Source organism: Podarcis vaucheri (genome assembly GCF_965113315.1).
Source record: "Podarcis vaucheri genome assembly, chromosome: 2".
Classification (NCBI taxonomy): domain Eukaryota; kingdom Metazoa; phylum Chordata; class Lepidosauria; order Squamata; family Lacertidae; genus Podarcis; species Podarcis vaucheri.
This window is the reverse complement of record NC_138760.1, coordinates 92,961,000-92,985,858: the sequence shown is the minus strand read 5'-3', so window position 1 is coordinate 92,985,858 and position 24,859 is coordinate 92,961,000. Positions and strand designations below refer to the sequence as shown.

The 24,859-nt window shown below is 40.1% G+C and overlaps 1 protein-coding gene across 7 annotated transcripts in view; it reads right to left on the bottom strand.

Annotated features, from left to right (window-relative positions):
• Positions 1-24,859, bottom strand: part of SLC6A6 (solute carrier family 6 member 6) — a 59,534-nt gene that overhangs the window by 25,530 nt on the left and 9,145 nt on the right. For 3 of the 7 annotated variants that reach the window (XM_082209663.1, XM_082209664.1, XM_082209665.1), the window contains exons 2-6: positions 24,582-24,621; positions 6,622-6,857; positions 5,841-5,975; positions 2,400-2,634; positions 43-175 (exon numbers count right to left, since the gene is read on the bottom strand). In XM_082209663.1, the coding sequence (XP_082065789.1) occupies positions 43-175; positions 2,400-2,634; positions 5,841-5,975; positions 6,622-6,850 (732 nt within the window). In that variant the 5' untranslated portion in view covers positions 6,851-6,857; positions 24,582-24,621. Of the gene's footprint in view, positions 1-42; positions 176-2,399; positions 2,635-5,840; positions 5,976-6,621; positions 6,862-20,179; positions 20,298-24,581; positions 24,622-24,859 lie in introns of those variants that run through there. The other 4 variants (XM_082209667.1, XM_082209662.1, XM_082209666.1 and 1 more) reach the window with 2 other exon arrangements.

Sequence of the window (24,859 nt, the reverse complement as noted above, 5' to 3'; positions counted from 1 at the left end):
AAGGCAGTTATAATTGCAAAGGGAGAGGCTGAGAGCACTTACTTTCCCAGTGGACTTTACACCTTTCCAAATGCAAAAGAAACATATCACCCAGACAAGGAGGAGACATAGTGCCAGGTCCCACTTGACAACACCAGGCTCATCAATTCCTGAAGACAAGCTCAATACGTTGTGCCTTAAAGGATTAAAAAAAAGGAAAGAAATGAGACAAAAGTTATGATAAAACAAACTGAACAGCTGCTTCACAAGAACCAGTCTTTAAAAGCAGAATGATGCTACTTCCCATGTTGCCTAAACAGATTAACTGGACACATGGGAAAGGCCCGTTGTTCTATTTGTAGTCTTCCAAAGAGCTGGGAGTGATAATTATCCCTCAGCTTGTTAAAACTATTCTGTTCACTCTGGAATACTTGGAACTGAATCCATTTGTCTACAGGCAATCCTTGCTTTGCACAGGGGTTACATTCTGGACTCCTGAGCATGTCGGCGGGGCCCATGTAAAGTATTCCATTCTGCCCCTTTTGTGACATTTTCTGGTCACTTCGTGGTTTGGTGCCATGTACACGTGCGCATGCTCTTTGAATCTGATGGGGCTACTCTAAAACTACTGAAAAGAAGTGATTTTTTAAAATAAAAAAATCAACCCACAAACCCACCTTTACAACTTCTTAGTATTTCTACTCATAACTAGTAATTTCTGTTGTGCAGGAAAGGTATAAATACACAAACCTCTCCAACTTTGTTATATATTGCCTTAAATTGTAAACAAATCAATCATCATTACTTTAGATAAATTTAGTTAAGGGGGGGGTAAGGGAACAGGATAGCAACCTGCTTCTATCACAGCACTATAATCACACAGACATCCATTTTAATAAGTAAACAAAACACAGAACTAGGGGAGTTGTGTAACTTCTGAAGCGTGTCCCCTTTCAGCTAAGATGAAGAACTGTTTAAAATAGAAATGGAGGATAATAAACTAGCTGTTCCCAAGGATCTCACTCATAAGAAGGAAAAGAGCAAAAACAGTTTGCTAGATTTATGGCTAGCATCAAGTGTACATGAGCCAAAAGCGGATTTTGCTTTGTTTTATTCAGCTCTTATTAGATTTGCATGCCTGAAGCATGTGATCAGCTTCCTGAGATTTCACATGAACCAAGCCTGCTGAGTCCTAAGCACTTATAAGCTTTGGGTTGGTAGCTGGGAACAATCAAAGTTCTTGTTTACTGGTAATTGCCCCCTGCTTCTTACTGTTTCATTATGTTTGCAACCATATACTATGAAATAAAATCTTCACAACTAAGAAATCAAAGCATGTGATGTAATCCCAAGAGGTAAGACTCTGGAAATGAAGCCAGATTTGCTTATCCCCTATGACTGCTGCTCAAACAAGCATGAGATTTACACAGACCATTAGCTCAAATAAGATATAATGATGGCCTCCAATGCACAATCAGCAGCACTGCTAAGAGGAAGATGTCACTTAGCATACAAAGGTGAACATTTCAATAAAGTCAACCATGCCTGAGAAGTTTAGTGTTCAGCAAGTACAACTGATAAAGATTTCAGGAAACATTCCACCTGATAAAGAGCACTAGGCTTCATAATTCAGGCACTGTAACAGCTCCTAAGGATTATTTAATTCACAGTAGGACTGTTGTCTTCTGAATGTACCAAACTTAAGTGAATTAACACATGATAAAGAGGTTTACATATTTACAAGGCAACATACATTATTCTGAGTTATGTAACTTATTAGCTAGCTCAGGGCAATGCAGCTGACCTCAATCTGTTAATACATATAACATATGGTAGTTATAAGATTACTGAACGTTTATCATTAATGTAAGATGCAAAAAAAAAGCCCCAATAAAAAGTTATTTTTTAAAATTAATGTAAAATGCAAAGTTCTTTGTTAAGGCTTTTCTGTGCAATAAGTTAACAAATACCTCCCACATAGATGACATTACTTGTGCAATGATTAAGTTAAATATCTGTATAAAATGCATGGTGAATCAAGGCCATCATTCACAGAGTCAACTTGAAATTTTATTTGAATAGGGCTAAATCACATAATCATAATCAAAACAGGAATATCAGGTGTCTGCATTGTCTCTGTGACTCTATAACCTGACATTCTTTTATTATTCTTATACTCTGCCCTTCCTCCTTGCAGAATCCAGAACAGTAAACAGAGATGTTAAAACATGACCCAAATATCATAAGACGACAATAATTTAAATTCGTAACAATAAAAAATTCGTAATAATAATCCAAAACTCCTACAGAAGTAGGTAACACCCCATACTTCACCTTACAATTTTAGTCAGTCCCCATTTTACTCTATGTTCTATGTCTTTTGTAAAGTTCCCCAAAGAGCAACAATTAAAATTGCTTACTCCCAAAACTCTGTCACAGGAGAAGTGAAGTTAGTGGTATTCAGTGACAACCAGAGGGTTTTGTTCTGCCTGAGAGTGTCTTCTATGCAGTTTTTTGTGTTCCACTCTTGGTCGCAGAAAGCCCAAGGCAGCTTACTCGTAAAAGAGTGGAATAGATAGTACAGTCCCCAAGCCAGGATGATGATGTAATACACATTCAAAAGCGACACGATCACTATGGAAGCATAACCTATTCCTGATTTTTTTTAAAAAGGAAAGAAAGAAAGCAGAAGAAAAGAACATATGAAATTACACACATAAGTAAGGCTTGTTGGTATTACAGGTGAATATGTAATATTCACTAGTTTAGGAATCTCTATGTCTAGGGTTACAAAGGCAACAGTTCAACATCATATATCTACTACATTAAGCGGAGATGCATAATTTCAAGACTCAGATAAGGTATCAAGGCCCTCTTTCACCAGTTGCACCCATGTTTCCAGAGAATTCAGTAAGGAGTAGTAGTTCCTCCTAAAACACAGTTGTGAGGTTGCAAAGGTATGCAAGCAATGGCTATCACATTTGGACTGCAAACATATGAACTATGGAAGGGTAACCTGTGGCTCTCTGAATGCTTTTGAACGTCATCTCTCATCAGTCCCATCATAAATTGGCCAATGCTTAGGGCTGATGTAGTCCAGCAAGATCTGGAGGGCCACAAGTTGCCCACCGCTGTTGTGCACACTTACCTGGAAATAAGTCTCATTGAATTCAATGTGCCTTTCTTCTCAGTAGACATACAAATGATTGCACTGTTAATATTTAGGAACACCCTTCTTAATATCAACAAAACCACTGAAACTACAACACTTGAGCAGAAGGAAACGGCCATGTAAATGAGGCACAATTCATTTCTTGTTAGGTTTGTAGTCTACATTTCCCCCAAATGGTACTCAAAGCAGCTAACAGTAATTAAAAACAATACAACAAAAGAACAATAAAATACAAAGAAAAGAAAAGCAGACAAGGCATCAATAAAAACAACTAGCTAAAACCTCATTTTGTCTCAACAAAATTACAAGTTATGGGCCAAAGGGCTATCTAAATAAAAATGGAAACCTAAGGACATGATGCAGTACCTATGGCTCTGTGGCTTGTGTCCTGGTGGACTATACCTACTAGCAATAGTAGTAGTAGTTTCCCTCCCCGCCTCCCAAAGGAGCCAAGGGCGGCAAGCATACAAACAAGAAAACATCTAAAACGAATGCAGACTAGGAAGGAGTCCCAATTTAAAGCAGGTATTTGTTGGAAGAGAATAATTATTCCATGTGCACAAGGTAAAAATTGCCTTGTGTTTCTCCATGCTACATACCAATATGCTTTTGAAATAAAGGAGAATTTCAAAAGCACTTTGTGATGAAGTATTGGAGGGGAGATGTTCTGCTCTTCAAAGAAAAAAATCCCACTGGGGAACAGCACACCCAAGGAAACAGTTTGAAGTAGTTCTTTCAATCCTGGCTTGTATTATGAAGCCACTATGAAAGCTTTAAACATATTTCTGAGTATCAGGAGCCAAAGCTAAATCACAGGAGATGGTTCTCTCAATCCAATCTGCTTATGAGTCTCCCTGAGTCAATGTCAAATGCAGACAGTGGGCAATGGAAGTGTTGGCCTAACTTAGGGTGACAATCATTACGTATGGAACAGAATTCAGTGAAATGCACTTTCTCTGCAATGCAGTTGTAAACAGTATTATTCTACTTATACCTCTGACTACAATGTATAGCACAACTAGAGGAAGGTATACTCAAAATTAAGTCCCACTGTGTTCTGCCTGTGTACAGCAAGGCTTGTTCCCAGGAAAAGTGTGAATAGGACTCCAACTTTACAGTGCAATTTTATACATATCTACTCAGAAATAAACGCCATTGAATTCAGTGAGGCTTACTCTTACATAAGAATGCATAGGGTCACACAGTCATAAAACATTGGTTATAGCAACAGTAGTAACAATATTCTGGGAAGGAAAGACAACATGTTTGTGCAAAATAAAACAAGGTCAAAAGAAGGTCAGCAAACTGAATTTTGTAATATATGTACACATCTATCTTCCCCCCCCCCCAAAGGTATCATGCCTGCTATTTATAAAATAAATGTTTAACTTGCATATCAATGCTTGACAACAAAAAAATACTGCCCTGTTTGCTTTGCAAGCACAGGGTCACTAGCAGATAAGGTCATGTCCTTTGCTGTTCCAAATGGCATGCACACAGCTAATGAAGTGCAAATTGGCAAACCTTTAGCTATAAATTCCAATCCAGGCCCCATACACTTGGCAAGAAGTCCTATTGATCTCAATGGAACTTCCTTCTAAGTAAGTACTTTGGGAGACACAGAACCGGTATAAACTGGCAATCATCTTACAAAACACCAAACTGCCCTGGAACAACTTAATGGCCTGTGAACACACCAGCTCCTTATTAAATATTGAGCTTTCTTGGATGATGGGAGCCATTCCACATTCTCCTGATGCAAATACCCATAGTAAAGCATTTCATAGTCATTAAAGATCAGAAATCTCAGAGAAGTTGTTCCAGAGAGTTTCATGTATTCTGAAGTCTACTAATTGAAATATTAGTAGATCCTAAACCTTCTATCAGGAACACATCAATTTCAATACTGCTCTTATATTTTTTAAATAGAAAAGTTGCATTAGCAGAGGCCAACCAAAATTTTGTTCTCACAAGGATTCACCCCTAACAAGCTAAAGTTATGTTTCAAACACAATACAAGGTCAGGGGAAAATTTGCTCCGCGTTCTAGTTCTAAACTTGGAGGTGGAAGGGAGGGCAGGAAACAAGACCACCTCCAATAGCTCGGAGCTGGAGGGGAGGTGGGAGAAAAAGCTTTTTGTACTTCTGTGACTAAATTTTTAGCACTCCACTGCCCCCTTTTTCAGGGTCTATCTCCTCCTCCTCAGAAGGCAACACTGTGGATGTGGAGGAGATGTCAGAGGGAACTGCCCACAGAGGCAGTTTCAAGTCCTCACTGTTCTGGACACTCTGGCACAGTAGGTCATTCTCAAGCTGGGCCTTGCATCCTGCTGTGGAATTCCTGCCAGGTATGGCAAGCAGGTTTTGCCCTCAGTGCAAAAATGTCTCCAAGACCAGTACTGTTTAACTTTTCCCCAGAGAGGTGTGTGACAACCATTCAGCTGGATGGGAAAAAACTAAAAGGAAAGGATGGGAATTAAATAAAATCAAAGTCACCAGCAAAGTTAAGGATAAAACCTGTTTCCTGCCCTGCTGACCCCAGTCACAGGGAGCCATGCCTCTGCATAGACTCACCCCTTCCTTTGCATAGCTGCAAGGTGAAGGAAGAATGTCACAGAATTTTGGGAACTAACTTAGATGTGTGCATGTACATATATATATATTTAACATGAATTAGGCAGATAACTAACCGGTGAAGATAGGGCAGATCTTTTCCCAGGATGTAATTCCTCCTTCGGAGGTATACTGTCCTAGTGCCACCTCCAGGAAAAACACAGGAAGACCTCCCCCAAACAGAAAAATGAAATAAGGTATGAGAAATGCACCTGTAGAGAAAACACAGAAGGAAGATTAGGAAGATTCTATGACTCAATGATTTATTTTCTTAATGGAGTAGCAGCTGATGCTGGTATTTAAGTATCACTCTGAAATCTGGCCCATGCCCTTGTTAGCATGTTCTGAAATTGCCACTTAAGAGCAAAGATTAATAATCAGACTTTAAATATGTTACACAAATGCCCTGTTATTTTCAGATTAAGAAATGGGGAACAATGTGAAAGAAAATGTGCAACAGAATGGTTTCCTTTCATTGCATACTGGAAGATTAGGTAAAATCTCAAGGCAATTGTTTTCTTGTTTTACAATGTCTCAGAATTTAATGACCTGCTGTTTACAAAGTGTACTGCATGTAACAGCTGTAAGAGTTTTTAAAAAGCAAATTAAATGCAGTGAAATGCATACCGGAAATATGTGACTGGCTTTCGTTAATATGAATCAAATTTCCCCTTTGCCAAAAAAATAAATAAAAAAAAAAGCTGAGAAGTAGCTATTAGTCCAATAGCACTTCCGGTTGTTTTTAAATCTTGATCTCATTCATCTTCAGAGCAGCCCTGCTTTCCCACATACCCATTCACATGAAAGGGAGCTGCTATCCACATCCCAAACCATTATTGAAGCGACAGCAATACTCACCTCCGCCATTTTTGTAGCAGAGATACGGAAATCGCCAAACATTGCCTAATCCAATAAATCCTCCAGCCACAGACAACAGAAAGTCAATCTTGCTGGCCCACTTTTCACGCTGTGGTGGCTTCCCCTCTGCCTCATCCTCAGGGCGTGTCCCAGGGCTCTTGCCAGGGGAAGGTTTGAGAATGTCCTTGTGGAAATCTTTTAGACACTGCAGTTTCTCCTTTGTTGCCATGTTTTTGCTTTCTAAAAGGAAGGAAAATACAATATAGGTTTTATAATCCACGTTACTTGGAAGACAAATAGGTACCTGTGCTTACAAATCACCTTGGCAAACAAAAAGTTTCCTTCAAATTCACCCACTTTTTCAAGCCAGTATATGCAGAGGAAAGATGCAGCTGACAGTTATTCCTGTCTTGACCCCACAAATGAGTTTAAAATACACCTGTGCCTCTTTCGCATTGACACCTATTAAGGGTCTTTTCACAATAGAAGGTTAGCATTCCAGGTTCCTGAGCAGTCTGGAAAAACAATCCTTGGATCCTAATCACAGTGTTAGTAAGATACTTTGTGTTAGAGAAGAGGCGGAAGCATCTTTGTTACTCAGAGCATTAAAAACAAAAGCAGCATTGCCATGTATTGCGACACCTTTTCAGGCCAGCAGGAAATAAAATGGATCCTTTTTTTGCACAGAAGAGATGTAAAAGTCCATCTGAGCCAGGCCTGTAAAAACAGGCGAACTGACACTGCTATGCTTTTGTTCCCTTTCCCTCTCAGAGCCACCTTTCAGACTGGGGCTCAAACACTTGTCAGGCTTCTTCCTAAAGCTCCTTTGGAAAGTGGCTGTGGATTAAGGTATAAGAGTGCAGAATAGGTAATGTGTGCATAAAAAAATTAAGAGGACAGGTAGAGTTTCTAGGGAGAGGGCAGAAGTGTGTGCCCTGGGGATGAATGGCGAAATAGTGAAGGTGTTAAGGAGGGAGGGAGGGAGGGAAGAAGTAAGGAAAGAAGCAAGGAGGAAAAGAGCAGTGTATTCTGCATTGGAGATGCCAAGCACACACCCAGCCACTGGGCATTCTCTTGAACGTCCTTGCCATTCCTGGTGTGCAACCCCAGATTTTGAAGTACTCTTTACCTACAGTTGTGAAGAGATTATCAACAGGCTTAACTCCTGTTTAGGCAACTAGCAGATCGCACTCTGACTTTATGTTTACATCAGCTTAGTAAATGAGAGAGGACCACTGTAGAAAATCTGCCCTCTGTTACGTCACCATGTTACTTTTTCTTTGCACTGACCCAGTGTCCATTCCAAGCCTGTAATTTCTCCCCAGAATCATCATCGGCTGAAATATTAAGGCTTTGCGAAGAGTTATCATGGAGCTTCTATTAAAAGTGATCCCCCGCCCCCCGCTTTAAACATAGTGATTTATCCTAATGAGCGGAAGGATCTAAAGCAGCAGTTTCTTTCTTCTTCTATTTTTATATCTTGGTACTGATTAAACAACAAAACCCCTGCATAAATAAACCTTTCTGTTCAGTTCAGTTTCGGCATACACCCCCGCCTCATTTCACTGCCATCTCAGCATCTCACTTGGATTTCAAAGTAAATAGGACTGACTCACTCCTGATACGCAATAGAATCATGTTCTTTGCCATAGCAATGGCTTTTTAGTTAATGAAATAGCCAATGACAAGGCTTGCTTTATGAAAACTCCAGAGCAAAGTGAACCCTAGACGGTCACACTGGCTTATAAATATTGCTGTCAACTGTTAAATTGCAAAAAGTATGCCATATATATATATATATATATGGTTTTGGTGTCTTCGGGTGTCTTCCCGTGTAAGAGTCGGGGTGTCTGTGCGACGTTTCGACGAGGTCTCACTCGTCATCTTCAGGCTGGTGCTTTCGGCTTCTTGTTACTGTTCCAGTAACAAGAAGCCGAAAGCACCAGCCTGAAGATGACGAGTGAGACCTCGTCGAAACGTCGCACAGACACCCCGACTCTTACACGGGAAGACACCCGAAGACACCAAAACCTGCATTCCTGTACCCGTGAAAATCTACGAAAGCAAATATATATATATATATATATATATCCAGGGGCACATGCGTACACACACATACTTGTGTTATATATGTTAGATTTTTAAAAATGGAAGATAAACACGCACAAGATTTCATCCAAAGTGCATGTTCAAAACAGGCCACATTTTATCAGATTCAAATGTGGAAGCTGTGGGAGGTATGCCATTTACACTGGAGCGCTAAAGTAAACTTCCATTCATTGCAGAGACCAGGCACGCATAGGCAGCCTAGGTTGTCCTCATTTCTGCATACTTGTGCTCTTATATATTAGAAGGGCAGTCAATCTAATCCAGTCTTCGTATCTGTGTCACATGGCTTATTTTTCCTCCAATTGGAGAGTTATTCTGTACCGGGTTGTGTGAATGGAAAGGCACATAATGGACTTTCCATCATTTTTTAAGCTTGCTTGATGATCCTACATTGGAATCAACACATGCAAATAATCCTACCAACATGCAGAAGATGACTGCTGGATGAGGGCAATGATTTAAATCTAGAAAGTTTAAAATATAACACTGATAGAAAGAGATATAGCTAGTAAACACTTAAACCTAACATTCATGATAGAAGACATTAATACCTCGGGCTTAAACCATCTAAATAGATCATGCTGGACACAATAGGACTTACTTCCGAGTAAATGTGCATAGGACTGCACTGCAGATCTGTTTGTATTTTACATGGTGCTTTATTAGTGAAAACACTTAAGTTTTTATTGGGCTTATGCAAAGCAGTTCATTTATTTAAGACTTCAACAATGTTTTTATTTGTTTGTGCAAGTGTCACCACAAAAACTTAGTTCATATTATCACAGTGAAAACCTGGAATTAATTTGCTGCTTTCTGATCTGTAAACAGATTTAGCTTGCATGGCAATGACCTGAAACTAGGGTTGGCATTAGTTTGGCATGAAATCTGCAACTGGAACATGATTCTGAGATTGATATGCATCAATGTAACCATGCAGATGAAAACCTTTTCATAAACCATGCAGATTAGCTAAACCATATCTGGAGGGAAACAATGGAACTTGCCTTACTGCCTCAGGTCTTGCTTACAACCAACAATAAGACACTCTCATAAAAAATTTTTAATAAGGTTTGGAGGGGAAATATATTTGCTTTTCATGATGCTATTATCTGGAAAAAGTTTATTGGAGCCATTTTAATCTAATCTTTTCAAGTGTGCCTAAACAGACCATATGCAACACTGAATGCCAGGTAACAGATTGTCAATTAACATGTCTAGCCAACTTGTTTCAAAGGGTTGCTTTAGTATGGGAACGATGATGTTACAGAATAAGAGCTGGCAGGCTGACATATTAGACACTGAATCTTAACCAGTAATTAAGTATGTATAATTATAGCTACACTAGTAGATATGGAGAACAGCAAATTGGAACCTCTCATTTGCAATGGTCCTCTTCAAAGATTAGTTTCACTTTATTCAATACATTTGAATTTTTGAACAACTTTAAAGTAGAGATATTATAGAAAGTAATAGGTCATGGCTTTGTATAACTGAGGCAACAAGTAGAAGAAATATATGTCCTACAATAGCTTTCATCTGAATCAGAGTTCAGTGTGTGGCATGAGACATCCCCTTCCTCTTGAGGTTGAGCTCTGTCACTATTCTGAAATTTCCGTCTACCCATATAAATTAGCATAGGTGAATCAGTGCCCTCTTTTATAGTGAGGAATTTCCTCTTTGGGGCAGGTATGTGAATGTCCACCTTAATCTTGCCTGCTGAACATCTTGCCTACCTCTGCCTACTCCAAAGCCCCAAATGTATTCGAGATCTATCATCCACCACCCTTTTCTAGGGCTGCCATACGTCTGGATTTTCCTGGACATTACCAGGATTTCAAAGGCAATTACAAAATTGCGAGGTTTTTTGTGTTTTTGTAAAAAAAGGGGGGAAAGAAATGGGGAGTTTTGTTTTTTTAAGTCAACAATTTTGGGGTGTGCTGGTTTTTACTTTTTGAAATATGGCAACCCTCCCCTATTTCAGTCTTTTGGAACATACAGTGGACTTTAAGGAAGAGGAAGGTTTAGTTGGGAGGACCACACTTAAGTTTGTGGAGGTAAGAAATTTAAAAACCTTGCAATGACTTTGTCACATCAAAAATGAATGCCAGAACCTAAGCTTTAATAAAATCTATTTGCAGGGGGGAATCAATGTAAGAATCTGGGTTAAATTAGCAGGTCCTTGATTTTAAAAGTGTGCTTTTCCAGATTGACTGGATGTTCTTACTTCTTGAATTAACAGGGAACATTTGTTTGGACTGAAAAAATACGGTGAGACTGGCCAGAATAAGTTCACTTCAACAAGCATCAAGTGCTTTCGGGCATCACAACACAAATAGAGCAATGCTTGCAATTAACTCATGCTAGTTGTGTGACTTCTTGGTGTAACTAAACTAAAGTGTCTAAGGAGTCTTCAAACAGATTCCTGCTTTGAACTGACAAAATCTGAGGGCCCGTTTTTTTCATAAACTGTTTTGCAGATCATCCCCATAACAATCACACTGAGCAGTACCACAATTCTATATTATGACATAAACAAACTTCTTAAAATGCTACCCTTTATTGTGCTCATATCTCAGACTTAACCCTATGGCCCACCCATGGTCTCCTGACTATTGCCAATTACAGGAAATTCCAAGAGAAGATGAAAAGGAGGTGGTTCAAGGCACTGCACAGTTGAGGAAAATTCCAAGAAAACTGTGTGTGTTTAATGAAAGGCATTGTCCTGAACATTAATAGGATTTGTTTTTAATTTCCTGTGATTTTATTCCACTGCATTAAACTACAATGCCTTTTAAGAGATAATAATCAACAAGCTGATATGAAGCTGGAAGGCATTTTGCATGCTGGAAACCAGAGCTATTATTTCAATATCAGCTAATAGGAAACAAAGTAATTCAAAGACAGAAACTCTATGTTTAAATATAACTCAAATTCATGGAGAATAAAATGGGCAATTCTACTTCTAAAGAACATGCCAGCTTCTAGGAGACACATGTCTGCTTTCCTTTCAGAAAACAAGGGCTTGGCCAAAAACACTTAAGATGGCTGAACAATGAAGAGAGCCAAAGCCACCATTTATAGAAGCAAGTCTGAGTGCAGCCAAAGGCAAGTTCCTTCAAAAACAAAAACTGGGTGGAGGGGGGGGGGGATATCCAGGCCAAATCCTGTTGTTGTTTTACTGGTGAGTATCCAAGTCTGTTCATCAAATTCAGAGCAATTGTCCAGAACTTTCAATGACATTACAAAGAGGGATTATTACATAATCAGTAAGATATGGCTTTGTTTCTCTTTGGCTCCCCAAACACATCCTTATTCTTAGTAATAAGACGTCATCTCTGCTTCCAGGCTCTAAGCAAACCATTCAATAACTAGCAGTGTCCCACTAAACTATCAGTCATGAGCATTAAATACTCTGGGAAAATCTGCTGACATTACCTCTGTCAGTTCTGGTTTGCATTGCACCCACAGGCTCATGCTCTTCTTCCCACCTTTCCACCTCCAGCCTCTGGCACAGCTATGAGATCAGAAACGTTCACTTCTGTTTTCAATTAGCTGCAGTTTAGCATTCATCACAGCCAAACCCAAAACTTAATCTCAACTATAAGTGGGACCTTCAAAAAATGTTGAAGCATAGAGTGCTCCTTCTTCAGGATTCTAGCCACTGTATTCCATCTCACCCCCATTTTCAATTTATCCTTCCGTCAGTCAGCTTTCCACAGCCAATGAGCATGCTCAATCCTCATCAGGCAGGGGTTCCCACCCTGTGTGGGGCTCCCCACTCCTTAGATTATTTCCCCCTAAAGAATCAAATGTGTGTACAGTGGTACCTCTGGTTACATACTTAATTCGTTCTGGAGGTCCGTTCTTAACCTGAAACTGTTCTTAACCCAAGACACCACTTTAGCTAATAGGGCCTCCCACTGCTGCCACACCACTGTCACGCGATTCCTGTTCTCATCCTGAAGCAAAGTTCTTAACCTGAAGTACTATTTCTGGGTTAGCGGAGTCTGTAACCTGAAGCGTATGTAACCTGAAGCGTATGTAACCCGAGGTACCACTGTATTTCTGCAAACCATGAGGTTCCCCCAAGCCTGCTGATTATTTCCTTTTGTAAATGGATAGAACCATTTTGGCTACATAAGCAATGGCATCCACTCCTACCAAGACTGGAATTGGTATTTGGTTGAGTGAAACAACACAGCTTCATAAACCATGGTTTGGTGGGCTTGTCTCGTTAAAGCATAGCTAAGACTAGCCGGTTTATCTACTTTCAGGCATAACGCTGAAATGTGGCCAACTAAAAAATGGAACTGAGGATAGTTGAAAATGAAAGCTCAAGCTTCCTTGCAGCTGCACCAGGGAGAGAGGCACGCATGACCCCAAGGCACATTCACATAATTTAGTAATCCAAAACCTCAGTGATCAAAACACACACTAGAACCAAGATGGGTGGTCTCTAGGTTTGCCAGCAATTTCTTTTGCCTCCTAGTAATTTTGGGAGCCAGAGATTTTAAACAAAACATTAACTACTAAGCACACACATTACTAGAGGACTCACTCCTTTCCACTGTATAATGAACAGCAAAAACTTCTGGGCTTTGCTATTTTGAAAGAACATGCTTCAGTTTTACTTATCTCGTTTATCTTAATGCACCTTCCAAGCAGATTGCCACATGGCATTTATACTGCCTTCTGCTTATCTGTTTTATTTTTCATTATGTGCTGCTCTGCAATGAACTGAGGATGTTTCAAAGTACAAGCAAAGCGTACTATGAACTGCAAACTCCTAGAGTGAAAGTTGCTTATATCACAATGTCTCATGTCTTTGTATGTGTAGAAGCAGTGGAAAGGATTAAAAAATCTTCAATTGTGAGGAAATGTAAAGAACTTACATCTTAATGAGCAAAATGGCAATGCACACTGCACCAGTATTTGAAATTATCTAGGCATGGGTAAGACCCCTTGCCCTTTTCATCTGTATAATTAACACACTATGCTTTTGTACATATAAGCAGGGGAAGTAATGAGATCAGTGTGATCATCTCACGGAGGTGTGATGGTTTAGTTAAACCAGTACAAGCACAAGACACAACTCTTTTTATTTAGCTAGGTTCTCATCATTTCAGCTTAATGTTCTATGAAGGCTTATACTGTAAGATCAGACACCATAATCTGACTGGCTAATAATGCTGGAACAGAACAGTGCTCATAAATGAGTAAGAGGCAGAAACGAGCAAGTAGCACTTTCCTGTAGCAAATAGCACAGTCATCCTATCTTGCCTAAAGTAGCACTTTCCTGTAGCACAGGGGTCAGCAAACTTTTTCAGTAGGGGGCCGGTCCACTGTCCTTCAGACCTTGTGAGGGTCCAGACTATATTGGGGGGGGGGGGTGAATGAATTCCTATGCCCCACAAATAACCCAGAAATGCATCTTAAATAAAAGGACACATTCTACTCATGTAAAAACTCGCTGATTCCCGGACTGTCTGCGGGCCGGATTTAGAAGGCGATTGGGCCGGATCCAGCCCCTGGGCCTTAGTTTGCCTACCCATGCTGTAGCAGATAGCACAGAGTCATCCTAGCTTGCCAAACATGTTTAGGCTGTAATTTAGCCAAAAAGTGCAAAGCTTGCAGTGTTAAACTGAGGCTCTTTAGTATCAAAGCTGCCCACCTGTCACCTCCAGATTGGCCCTACCATGCTATGCGTCAATTCATCTTGTCATTATTGTCTGCATGTAATATTACCTGGGATTCCCTAAAGACACATTGTGTCTCAGTTTAATAACCATGGTTTAAGATCCTGGCTTGTTCCAAGGGTGATAACCATAGTTTCCCAGTTAATATGAGAAATTGTGGGCTAATTGGAGACCTGCAGCTTGAATAAAAGGAGGTGTTATGGGGCTACCTAAGCAGGCAAAAAGCTTGTTCATATCTTCGCCAAGTCATGATCACCCAAACAAACCCAATGTCACATAAAAGCTGGGCTCTTCACAGATGCAGTACACATTTTTAAACCATCATGAGATCCCAAGAATTGTTCCTGAGAAAGTGTGGATATATTAAGTGGAGACAAAATTCACCACATAAATCTGTTTGAAGACATGTTTTCCATACTATGAAAGGAATGGATCTTTGAAGTAGGTGTGCTTGGAATACACTCACTATCAGACACTGTCCCAGAAACAGGACATCTAGGCTTCCCTTTCATTGCTCTCCAGAGTCAAAACAACACCACACTCTTTAGGCATCAGGACTGCTTCCATAAACTAACAGAGCAGGAAAGAAATGGTGGCAGGCATCAACAGAATACAGATGAAGGACTGAAAGCTGTTATATCCTGCTGCAAGTATTGTTAATTCAGTAAGGAGAAGTGGCCTGGTTAAAGGTTGTTTTTGTTCATAACAAACCAACTTCTGATCTCAATTAACACCCCTGGGGGTGAGCTAGCTAAAAGGCTAATGATTGACAATAATCCAGAAAGGAGCACAAGCTTCCTGCTGCTTTCTCTTGATAAACTGCTGCTTTGATCATTACATCATCACTCCAGATGCAAGAGTGCAAAATGTTACTGTTTGGTGCTGGAAAAAATTTCAGAGGCGACTAACTGCACCTGAAAAACTTACAGTATTAGGTGCAATTCAAATGACAAGTGCCTCTTATTTAAAATTCTGGGATACACAGAAGGCAGGCGCTCACAAATGCTATTCACACACATTTAATATTGCCTGGAGTACATCTGAATGTCTTCTGTTTCTATTTCATTTCAGCTCATTATGTGCCACCATCAACTATCTGCATCAGTGACTTGTTCTTCAGGCCACTTTCCCATCCACAACCAGAGCACACTTTGCCTGACAATGATGTCACAGCATGCAACGTCAGAATCATTCCATTGCCCTGACAATCACAGACGGAAATGTATTTTGTGTGGCACAATGGGAAGAGATGCAGAAACAATGTGGGCAGGCACTGTTAACATCTTCATGTTGGCCCCTATTAAGAGCAACCATCCCAGGTTACACAGTACAGTTACACAGCAAATCTAGTGTATTATTAGAGATTTCATTGCATCACTAACAATGTGATCTGCTCTAAAACTGGAAACAGGGCCACAGCTCAGTGGTTGGTTGGCATCCATCGGGAAATAATGAAGGAGTGAGTCTTCAGGGATGAAGTCAAAGCATTAGAGTTACAGCACCTGCTGTGGCTGCAGAGGCCAATAGGGGAGAAGCATATTCTGTTGCAGCTGGGACAGATGAAGGCATCCAATTGTGCTGATGAAGGTATACCAGTGGTAAAGCACATAAAAATGATTATGGATTCTGCCCCTGGGATTTCTAGGTGTGTGTGTTAAATATCTCAAGTGGCATGGCTAAGGACGAAAAGCCATCTGAGATTATGGATGGCTGCTACCAGTCAGGAAGCGAAGCTTTGAGGACTAGCCGCTTCACACATTCATGACAACTAGGATACGTTACTTCAGTTGCCACTCAGTCACCAAGGCAAATGTCATGGTTTGTGGGTACAGACAAATGGAAGTACAGATCAGAGCTACTGGGATGATAAAAAGAACCAATAACAGCTAATGGATATATCTTGAAGGTGTCTGATAACATCTTTCTTTATGAAGTCTGCTACAATTTGCTTCATTTAGAGTTGGGCTTCCATTTAGGGGAAAAGAGAAAAGAAACAACTGAACAGAAACTAGATTTTATCATATTTGAAAGAGGAAATGAAGTTCTATGGTCAGTCACCAGAATGCTGGGAACAAAAGGTGAAACAGAAAGGGATCAGGATGTTTCTACAGAGAAAATGCTCTAAGCTACATAAACCTGCTAGTGAGGAAACTCACACTGAACTACTTGTTCTTTTCTGAGTGGCAAAACAGCAGAAACACACACACACACACACCTCAAAAAAACTCTCATCTGTTGTTTCCTTACTTTCCTAGCCACACACATGCACGCTGATGGTGAAACAGCAGCAAAGAAGACAGAAGCCTACTGTTTATGCACTTATGTGGGTACAGAACAGACTGACTCACTGCCTAGAGTCAACGTTGATTTCTCACTCTCCATAGCTCACCCACTCACTGGATTCTCCACTGCACCTTTAGCAAGATGGTACATTAAAATGGCTACTCCTGCCCTGATTTTAAACAAGTAGCATTCATAGGGTGCCCTTTGACATGCTAAGTGAGCCCCTGCTACTGCTTCAAGACACTTTCTCCTCTTATTTCCAGTCTCATCACCCCCCCTCCTTTCTTATGCGGCAACAGCATCATGACTAATTTAATTACTCCAGAGACTTAAGTAAGTAGCTACTTAATGGGTATGTGAGAATGTGGCTGAGAGACTGGCTGGTTGCACATGACAAGTTAAACCAAACCTTGACTTACCCAGACCAAAGGAGTACAGATTCCTGGAGAAGGGTTTGCAGCTGCTTTGCTCCTTCCTAGTTCTTTTGCACCATGCCAAGCAGGCTTAGTTTATCATGCCAACCAAACCAGGACTCTGTGGTTAAGATCCTATCCTCACTAACCAAGAGCTATAACAAAATACAAGCCTTGATTACAACTTGTGGGTAAGTGGAACCTAACCACAAGTCCCAGTTTCGATGGCACACTAACTCAAACCTTGGCTTTGCTCAGCATGGCAGGAAGAATTTGGAGGAGAAAAGTGGCTGTGAGCTCTTCTCCAGCAGCCCACACAGTTGCACGGTCTCACTAAACCATTGCATTGCACACTAGAAATGGTTCTGGCATGACCTTAAACCGTATCCAAATAAATCCTAGAAAAAGCACTTCTGGGATCACCAACACTCAGCATCAATAAGATAACACTTGGCTAAAGCCATGGTGCCCAAGAACAATTTATGACTGTGGCACAGATATGCTCAAAGTGGTGAGGGAGTAGTCATCTGTTACATATGACCACTGCCCCAACTGAGCACCTGCCACTACTTCCTGAGGCACACACTCCACTACAACTTCCCCTCCCTAGTCAGAAAGTGTGCCAACTGGCATCTCTCAATCCTTCTTATATGGGAAGAAGCCAGGGAAATCCTTTGGGACCAAGGGATAGCAAGACTATAAACTCTCCACAAGCCTGGGAAAAGGGAGTAGGAAGGATGGATAGCTGAATGGAAACACTGGATTAGTAAGGAAGCTGGTTGTAGAGGAGCCTAGGACCTATGTATGTGTTGTTTATCTGAAATCCTATGCATATGTACCTAGGAGCAAGTCCCAATTAGAAGTCAATGGGGCCTACATGCATAGGGGTGCCCTTTATGTCTATAAGCATTTAAGATTAGGAAACATTTATTCGTATAGTTAAAATGATTCTGTAATAGGAATATATTTTACTATACTTATGGGTCTACCAATTATTTCCAAATTTCAAATCTTCTGCATATAACCTTGGGGTCATATAAGTCACTAGCCATCTGTGTAATTCTTAACAGTTTTCCTGAAGAATGTGTGATAGAAGATCCATTTTTAAATCAGAAAATTATTTTCAGCACAATATTTATTACCAACAAAAACTTTGGCAATCAGATGCAAGAAAATGCTACGCTGTTGCTTTTTGCAAATCCTTCTGTTGGCTAATCAGATCAGGATTAAAATAAGCATTTCATTTCTCTAAGAAACCGAAACATGCAGCCCACTTCTATATACCATGCTTTGCAAAGCAGAATTTGCAAACAGAGAACTTAACCTACACTTTCACCTATAGACAACAACAGCAACAAAGCCACTGATTTTAATTTTGACTTCAGTTAGGAGTTTCACTTGAGTGAATGTGGAATCAGTTCCTGAATCAAGAAAAAGAACTGTCCGGCTCTGTCATGGTACATGGAGCCTACTTGCCCTGAACATTCTTACCAAGAAGTGGTAAAAACCTATACTGAAAATTACTGTGAAAGAAAGCAAGAAAGACAGAAAGAAATTGTTTATCTCTTCTATTAGTTGCCACTGATTTCAGACAATGCTTTTGATACCATTATTTATATTTAGTTTGTGTTAATCTCGCACACACTTTTTGCACTTCAGAAGCATGCAGAACCACAACATTAATTTGAAGAGGGTACAAAGCAACCAGTCTGAACAAAATTAATGGATATCCATGGTTATGGTCACTCAACCTTTAGTATGCAATTTGCATTTTGAATTTTTATTCTTTTACCTTGTGGCAGAAAAATGAAACTATGACCAAATGGAAAATGTTTGCAATTTCATACTACTACTACTACTACTAATAATAATAATAATGCTATGGAGATGTGAATGAAGTTTGCTATGGCAACATCTTTACAAAAGCAAAACAACAGAAAATGAGACTTTAAAAAATAAAATTAAATGCATATTTTTCCAGTTTGCTTGCAGAACAGGGAAATAAGACAAAGCATGAGTGATTGGGGGATGACAGCAGTTTTCAATAAACATGGATTTTGTGCTGCTTTTTAAGGAAGTCAAAGGTGCTTTCGATCAAAATTCAGAATAAAGCATTCCTCATTTTGATAGTATCCTTATCTGACTCCAATGAGGTGAACCCAGATTTTAAACAAAAGGGAGAGATTCAATGCAGTGAGTGTCAGCTTGCACAACAAAGCTTTCCCTTCCTCTCTCCTCTCCCCTGCAGCCTCCCCCCACAAATGGCCCCAGTATCTGCTCTGGTGTGTTGGGGGAATCTTCTGGAGCAAATTTTGGGGGTGGGGGGGCTGCAGGGTGGAAAAGAGAAAAGAAAGTGTTAGTCCTGTTGCACAAGCAAATTTCCATTATGTATGTTGCCCAATAAATCTAATCTGAAATGCTGTAACAGTAAATTATTCTGGGTGAATTATTCTCCCCTCAAGTAGAAGAATTATATGTGTGCCTTCTGTAACAGGTAAGTAACATTTTTCTGCTTTAAGCATTTGTCGGTTTTATTATCTTCCTATGTTCCCCTACATATGTTCATTATGACAGACAATTTCTCAGAAAAGACAGAATAAAGAGCAATTATTCAAAATTTAAGGAAGAAAACTATGTCATCTACTGGAATATTTGTAAAATATTGTGAGCAATCCAGGGCAACTTAGACATTCCTATCAATGGGGCCACATACTCTGGAGTGTACCTCATTCTTTGCAAGCTGAATAGTTATAAATGCCCACACCCCTTAGACTGGCAATAAAATTATGAGAGCTGCAAAGTCCGGATGTAATGATGGGATGTGGCAGAAGCATAGTGGGTGACTGGAAATGGTGCAACTTTTCTGTAGATCATCTGAGGGCTGGAACTGCCAACATAGCACATTGGGGGGGACGGGACAAAAATGATGTAAATGTTTGCAGATAACATTCCTAGAATTCTCAGTGACATATGGATAAACACAAACGAGGCATCAAGCTCCATGTACAAACATGCCTCCCCCCCATTTCACAAGCATCCCACCTTAGCTGCACTCACCCGTTGGAACTTCTGTCCCCTCCTCAATGCGGATGGGCAGTGCTGGTTCCTCCATAGGGTGAGGCACTGATAGAAAGTAATGAATGATGGTAGTATTTGACGCAAAATGATTACAGTAAGATGGTTCCTTCTTAGCATTACAGTTACAAATGAGACTGGTGATAGCTATGAGCAATCCACTTTCCATACTAAGAAATGACCTGCTTCAAAAAACAATCCTAAATCATGACAAAGACCATCTCTGAGAATGCATTTCTGTCTGAAAAGGCTCAGATCATTCCACCATCTCTGAAATACTTGAGCACAACTGCCTTAAGAAGTATTTATACTTAAGGGCTATACACTGCTCCCTCAAAATTAACACTGCTGCAGAGGATTTAATTTTGTTAAATGTCAAGTTTAAAAAAGGAAAAAGTATCTTAACTAAGAAGAGGATGCCGTTCCAAAATTGCTGTACATTTTAACAAATCTAGTATTTGACAATGTGCCTGTTTTAACTCTCATGAGAGCATTTAACTCCCATTTAAAAATTCATGCTGCAGCAGTCCAAAAAGCCAAAGCACTAAGCCAGAAACACTATAGAGATTATGAGCAAAAATAAACGTATAGAAAGATGTATATGAAGAAGAGTCTTCACAGGTTATCTGGATATGCAGAAAAGGAAGCATCAAGACTTCCAGTTTCACTTTACTGACACATGTCTAAGCAGGTAATAAAGGGGCACACTGTTATATATTATATGCACACTCAGGTTTGTACACATATGATACATATGTGTACAAATCAAGACCCATGGCACTTTTTGCGGTTTGTGTATTTATCTCCTTTTTTGTTGTTGTTATATCCCATTCCTTTTCTACATGTAGATGTGTGAAAGATATTCACAGAGTGAGAAGGAAAAGGGCAAGGGGAAAAAGGAGAAAAATGCCCTGCTCAAGCAGAGGGCTGTAGAGGAGCTGGGCTTGGAGAATGGACACCTGTTTTTCCTTTCTCTTGTCCTCTGAAGCACAACATGGCATTCCTCCTTGCTTTTTAAAGAACTTGAAGGAGGGGAAAGTTTGGAGCTAATGCCGCCTCTGCCCCCAGCTTTACACAGTGAGGAAGCATTACATTTTGCTGGTTAAATGGCCTTTGCAGAGAGCAAATTGAGCCCAAGGAATGTACTAATCAGAACAGAGCATTCTCCAAAGCCAATTCCTTTTCCCAATCCAGCAATGGGCACAGAAAATACACACCAGACTGGCCTTTAGCCTACCTCCCAACTCCAGGGGCCAAGAACTCATGTGTGGGTGCTGCTCTATGTTGCTAACATTTCAAGGTAGCTGGAGGGTAATGAGCATGTGAAACCACTGTCTTCAGCCTGTTTTTGAGGGTTACTGGGAAGGCATGTGTGTAGTAGGCCATTTAAAAACACAAGACCCACAATTTCCCTGCATACCTCAGTGGTATGTAGGCATCCAGTCTGACCCTTTCCCTTCACTAGTTCTGCTGTCCAGCACATCCACATGCAGCTAACCCTCATTTGAAAATAGGAACAGTGATGGTTTAATAGTTTAGAAACTGTCTCTATCATGCTAACCATCCAGAGAGGCCCTGCACCTTACTGAGCTGGCCAATTATGACATCCAATGAAGCCAAGGGGACTCTATGTTATGCTCATTTCATGGGTTTGCCTGTCTAAGCTGGGAGTTTCCTCCAAGAAGTTAGTAGATCCCAGTTCTCCCATTCCTACAAGTAAACTTTAATTTTCTCTGGACAGCACCATTTTACCCCTAACCACTCACCAAAGTCCCTGCACTCAGCTGCCATTAATATTACTGCTATCAGGCTTAACAGGCACAGAAGATGCTGGATCAAGAGGTGGCAATAATGACAGTGAGCGAGGTGGCAATAATGACAGTGAGCACTTTAAACACTGCTCCCATGGAGAAACATCTTATTAAATGGCATCTGTTGGGACCTTTGCATGTTGTATTGCAGAGGATGAAATGTGCAAATGGACTGTGTGCCGCTGTACTGTAGTAGGAAAAACACACAAAATGGGGTTCTATCGTCCATTTCTCTAATTGGCTAACCATGGCCTGGGATGGCCTGCCTTTGGCAGCCTTCCCCAAGCTCGTGTCCTCCAGATGGTGTTGGCACTCCAAATCCCCTCAGCTCCGGCAAGAATCACCAATGGTCAGATGTTCACCTACAACTCCTCTCACTGCTGGGGGGTACTAAGTTGGCAAAGACTAGCCTATGATGTGGCTGGCAGGCATCTCATACATCCCAAGAGGAGGAGGCAAGGAGGGAAATCTTCCAAACCTATACCCACATCTGTTGAGAATTAAGGCAGAAAGGAGGAAATTCTTCCATTTTCCTCATCACAATATTTTGCAATGTTCCCTTAAATCTGAATGCACTGCTAGTTTATCATGCAAAACAAGGCCATGGCTTGAAGGCAAAAGATGTTTTCAATCAAATTTGCCTCTACAAATGGAGGTACTCAGCACAGAAATGATTACCTATGGAGAGTGTGCTGCACAAGCTGCTTTTTATTCTAGCTCAACTAGAACTTCAGCCCCATAAGAACATTTGTTACCATAGCTTTTAGCTACATGAACCCATTGTTATGCAAATATAGGGCAGCACTATAGCTAAATACTTACTTAAAAAAACAAAAACCTATTGTTTTATTAGACCTTTACCCAGGGCTAACATTCCTGAGTTTGCCACTGAGTTACGGACAGTGTGCACAGAGAATGTCATATAAAACAGACTCCATACTACAAAGGAATGCAATAATTTTCCTCTCCAAAGCAGATTCTGCTCCATCAAAACAAAAACAAAAAACTTAAACCTAAGTGAATCCTTACCTTTATTAAATTTACAAATTTAATTATGTTTTTGAACACAGAGACAAATTTTCAAAAGAACTGTGCAGCTAGTATAATGTGTCCAAGGAGTTCTTTAGTCCTGTGTTTCGCAAACAGCAGCCCTCTCAATGCATGGTTAAACTGAAGGGAAACTCATAAGCAGTTTGAGATACGGCATGGTTATTACTATTTAGAAGGGTATGTGTGCATGGGTGTAAAGTCTTAGTGGGTGTACCCAAACTTATGGGCTTAGACAACATCTTTGTAAGTAACCAGCCAGAATTTGCAAGTAAGCCCAGTCCATGAGCAGAATATACAACTGTTTTACTGCAACCTGCTGCTCCATTTGGTCTGAGAATGATGCTCATGCAGAGGAAGGGAACATTTAGTAAAAGGAGTTGCATAATGCAACTAAAAAAAACAACATTGATGGCTGCTGGGACTGGCTCTCTAGCACAACCTAGTGGTTAAGACTCTTGCTCATTCATCCAGGGTGAGTCACTGTTTCATGTAAATAAATGGTTTGCCAGACCTCAAACTGCCCTGTGATACATAGATCAGCAGACTGACTGCATCCTGTTGCTGTTCTTTGAAGGGGAAGGGGACTGGTAATTGTCTATATATACTTATATTCATGGCTGTCAACAAGTAATGCCAAGAAATCGTAGAAAAAGCTTACAATATCTACATACTGAGGCCACACGCACATATGCACACGCCAACTTTGCAAATACTAACTTGGATTATGTTATATAATCCAAGAAAAACAAAGTGTATTTCAGCACAGGAATGGCAGCAGAAAAATTTATACTGAGCTCGTACACTGATTTGATCTATGGCCTTGGAGAAATCTCTTACAGTGCAATCCTAAGCATATTTACTCTGAAGTAAGTCCCATGTAGTTCAAAGAGAGAGAAAGGACTTACTCTCTAGTAAGTGTACCTGTGATTGCAGTGCTGATTACTCTTCATCAACTTCTATTTCTAAAATGAGGGCAATAGCAGTTACCTACTTGTTCACATGAAACCCAGCACTTTTGTCAAACTGTAAATTCAAGTCAGAGTTTGTTGGCTACTAATACTACAACAACGACAATAACTACTACTACTAACAGCAGCATTTCTAGTTTGGCCCAAATCACTTGCTCTCTCAACCACTATTTTGTAAATTTGAAACAATAGGAACCCCACTTCACAAAGTTGGTAAGAATATATGCAAAACAAAACACTGATCCAGAATGGGATGATCTGTGCACATGTTCTGATCACAGATCACCTTAACTTTACACAGGAGTAAGAAAAGGCTCTGCTAGAGGGAGCAGACATCCATGTCCAGCAGCCCCAATTCTTATGTAGTTCCCACCCAATAATAATAATAATAATAAATAATAATAATAATGCTGAGTATTTATCACTACATGACAGTAGCTTATTTTCTGCAAGCAGTTTTACTGTCCTATGAGCAGATGGTGAACATCTGGAATTCTGGAACATCTGAGCTGCACTGCTAATATTTCGCTATTTTCATTAATGAGCATTAATAACACTTACATGAAGAAGTCTCTCCAGAATGGATTTTCTCTTCCTGTTTCAGAAAAAGAAAAAATAAAATAAAATAAACAAAAACAAAACAAAACAAAAAATAAGATGCTAATGGAGGGGAAAATATGGACATAATCCTGCCAGATATGAATGCAACATGTGTGTTTAAGAACTCCAGATAACAACAGAGTCTGCACTACCAGGCAACTGTTCCTCCCTAATTTTCCGCTTTAATCTTTCATACAATGTGCCAGTTTTAAAAAAATGAAATTCTGGCAAAC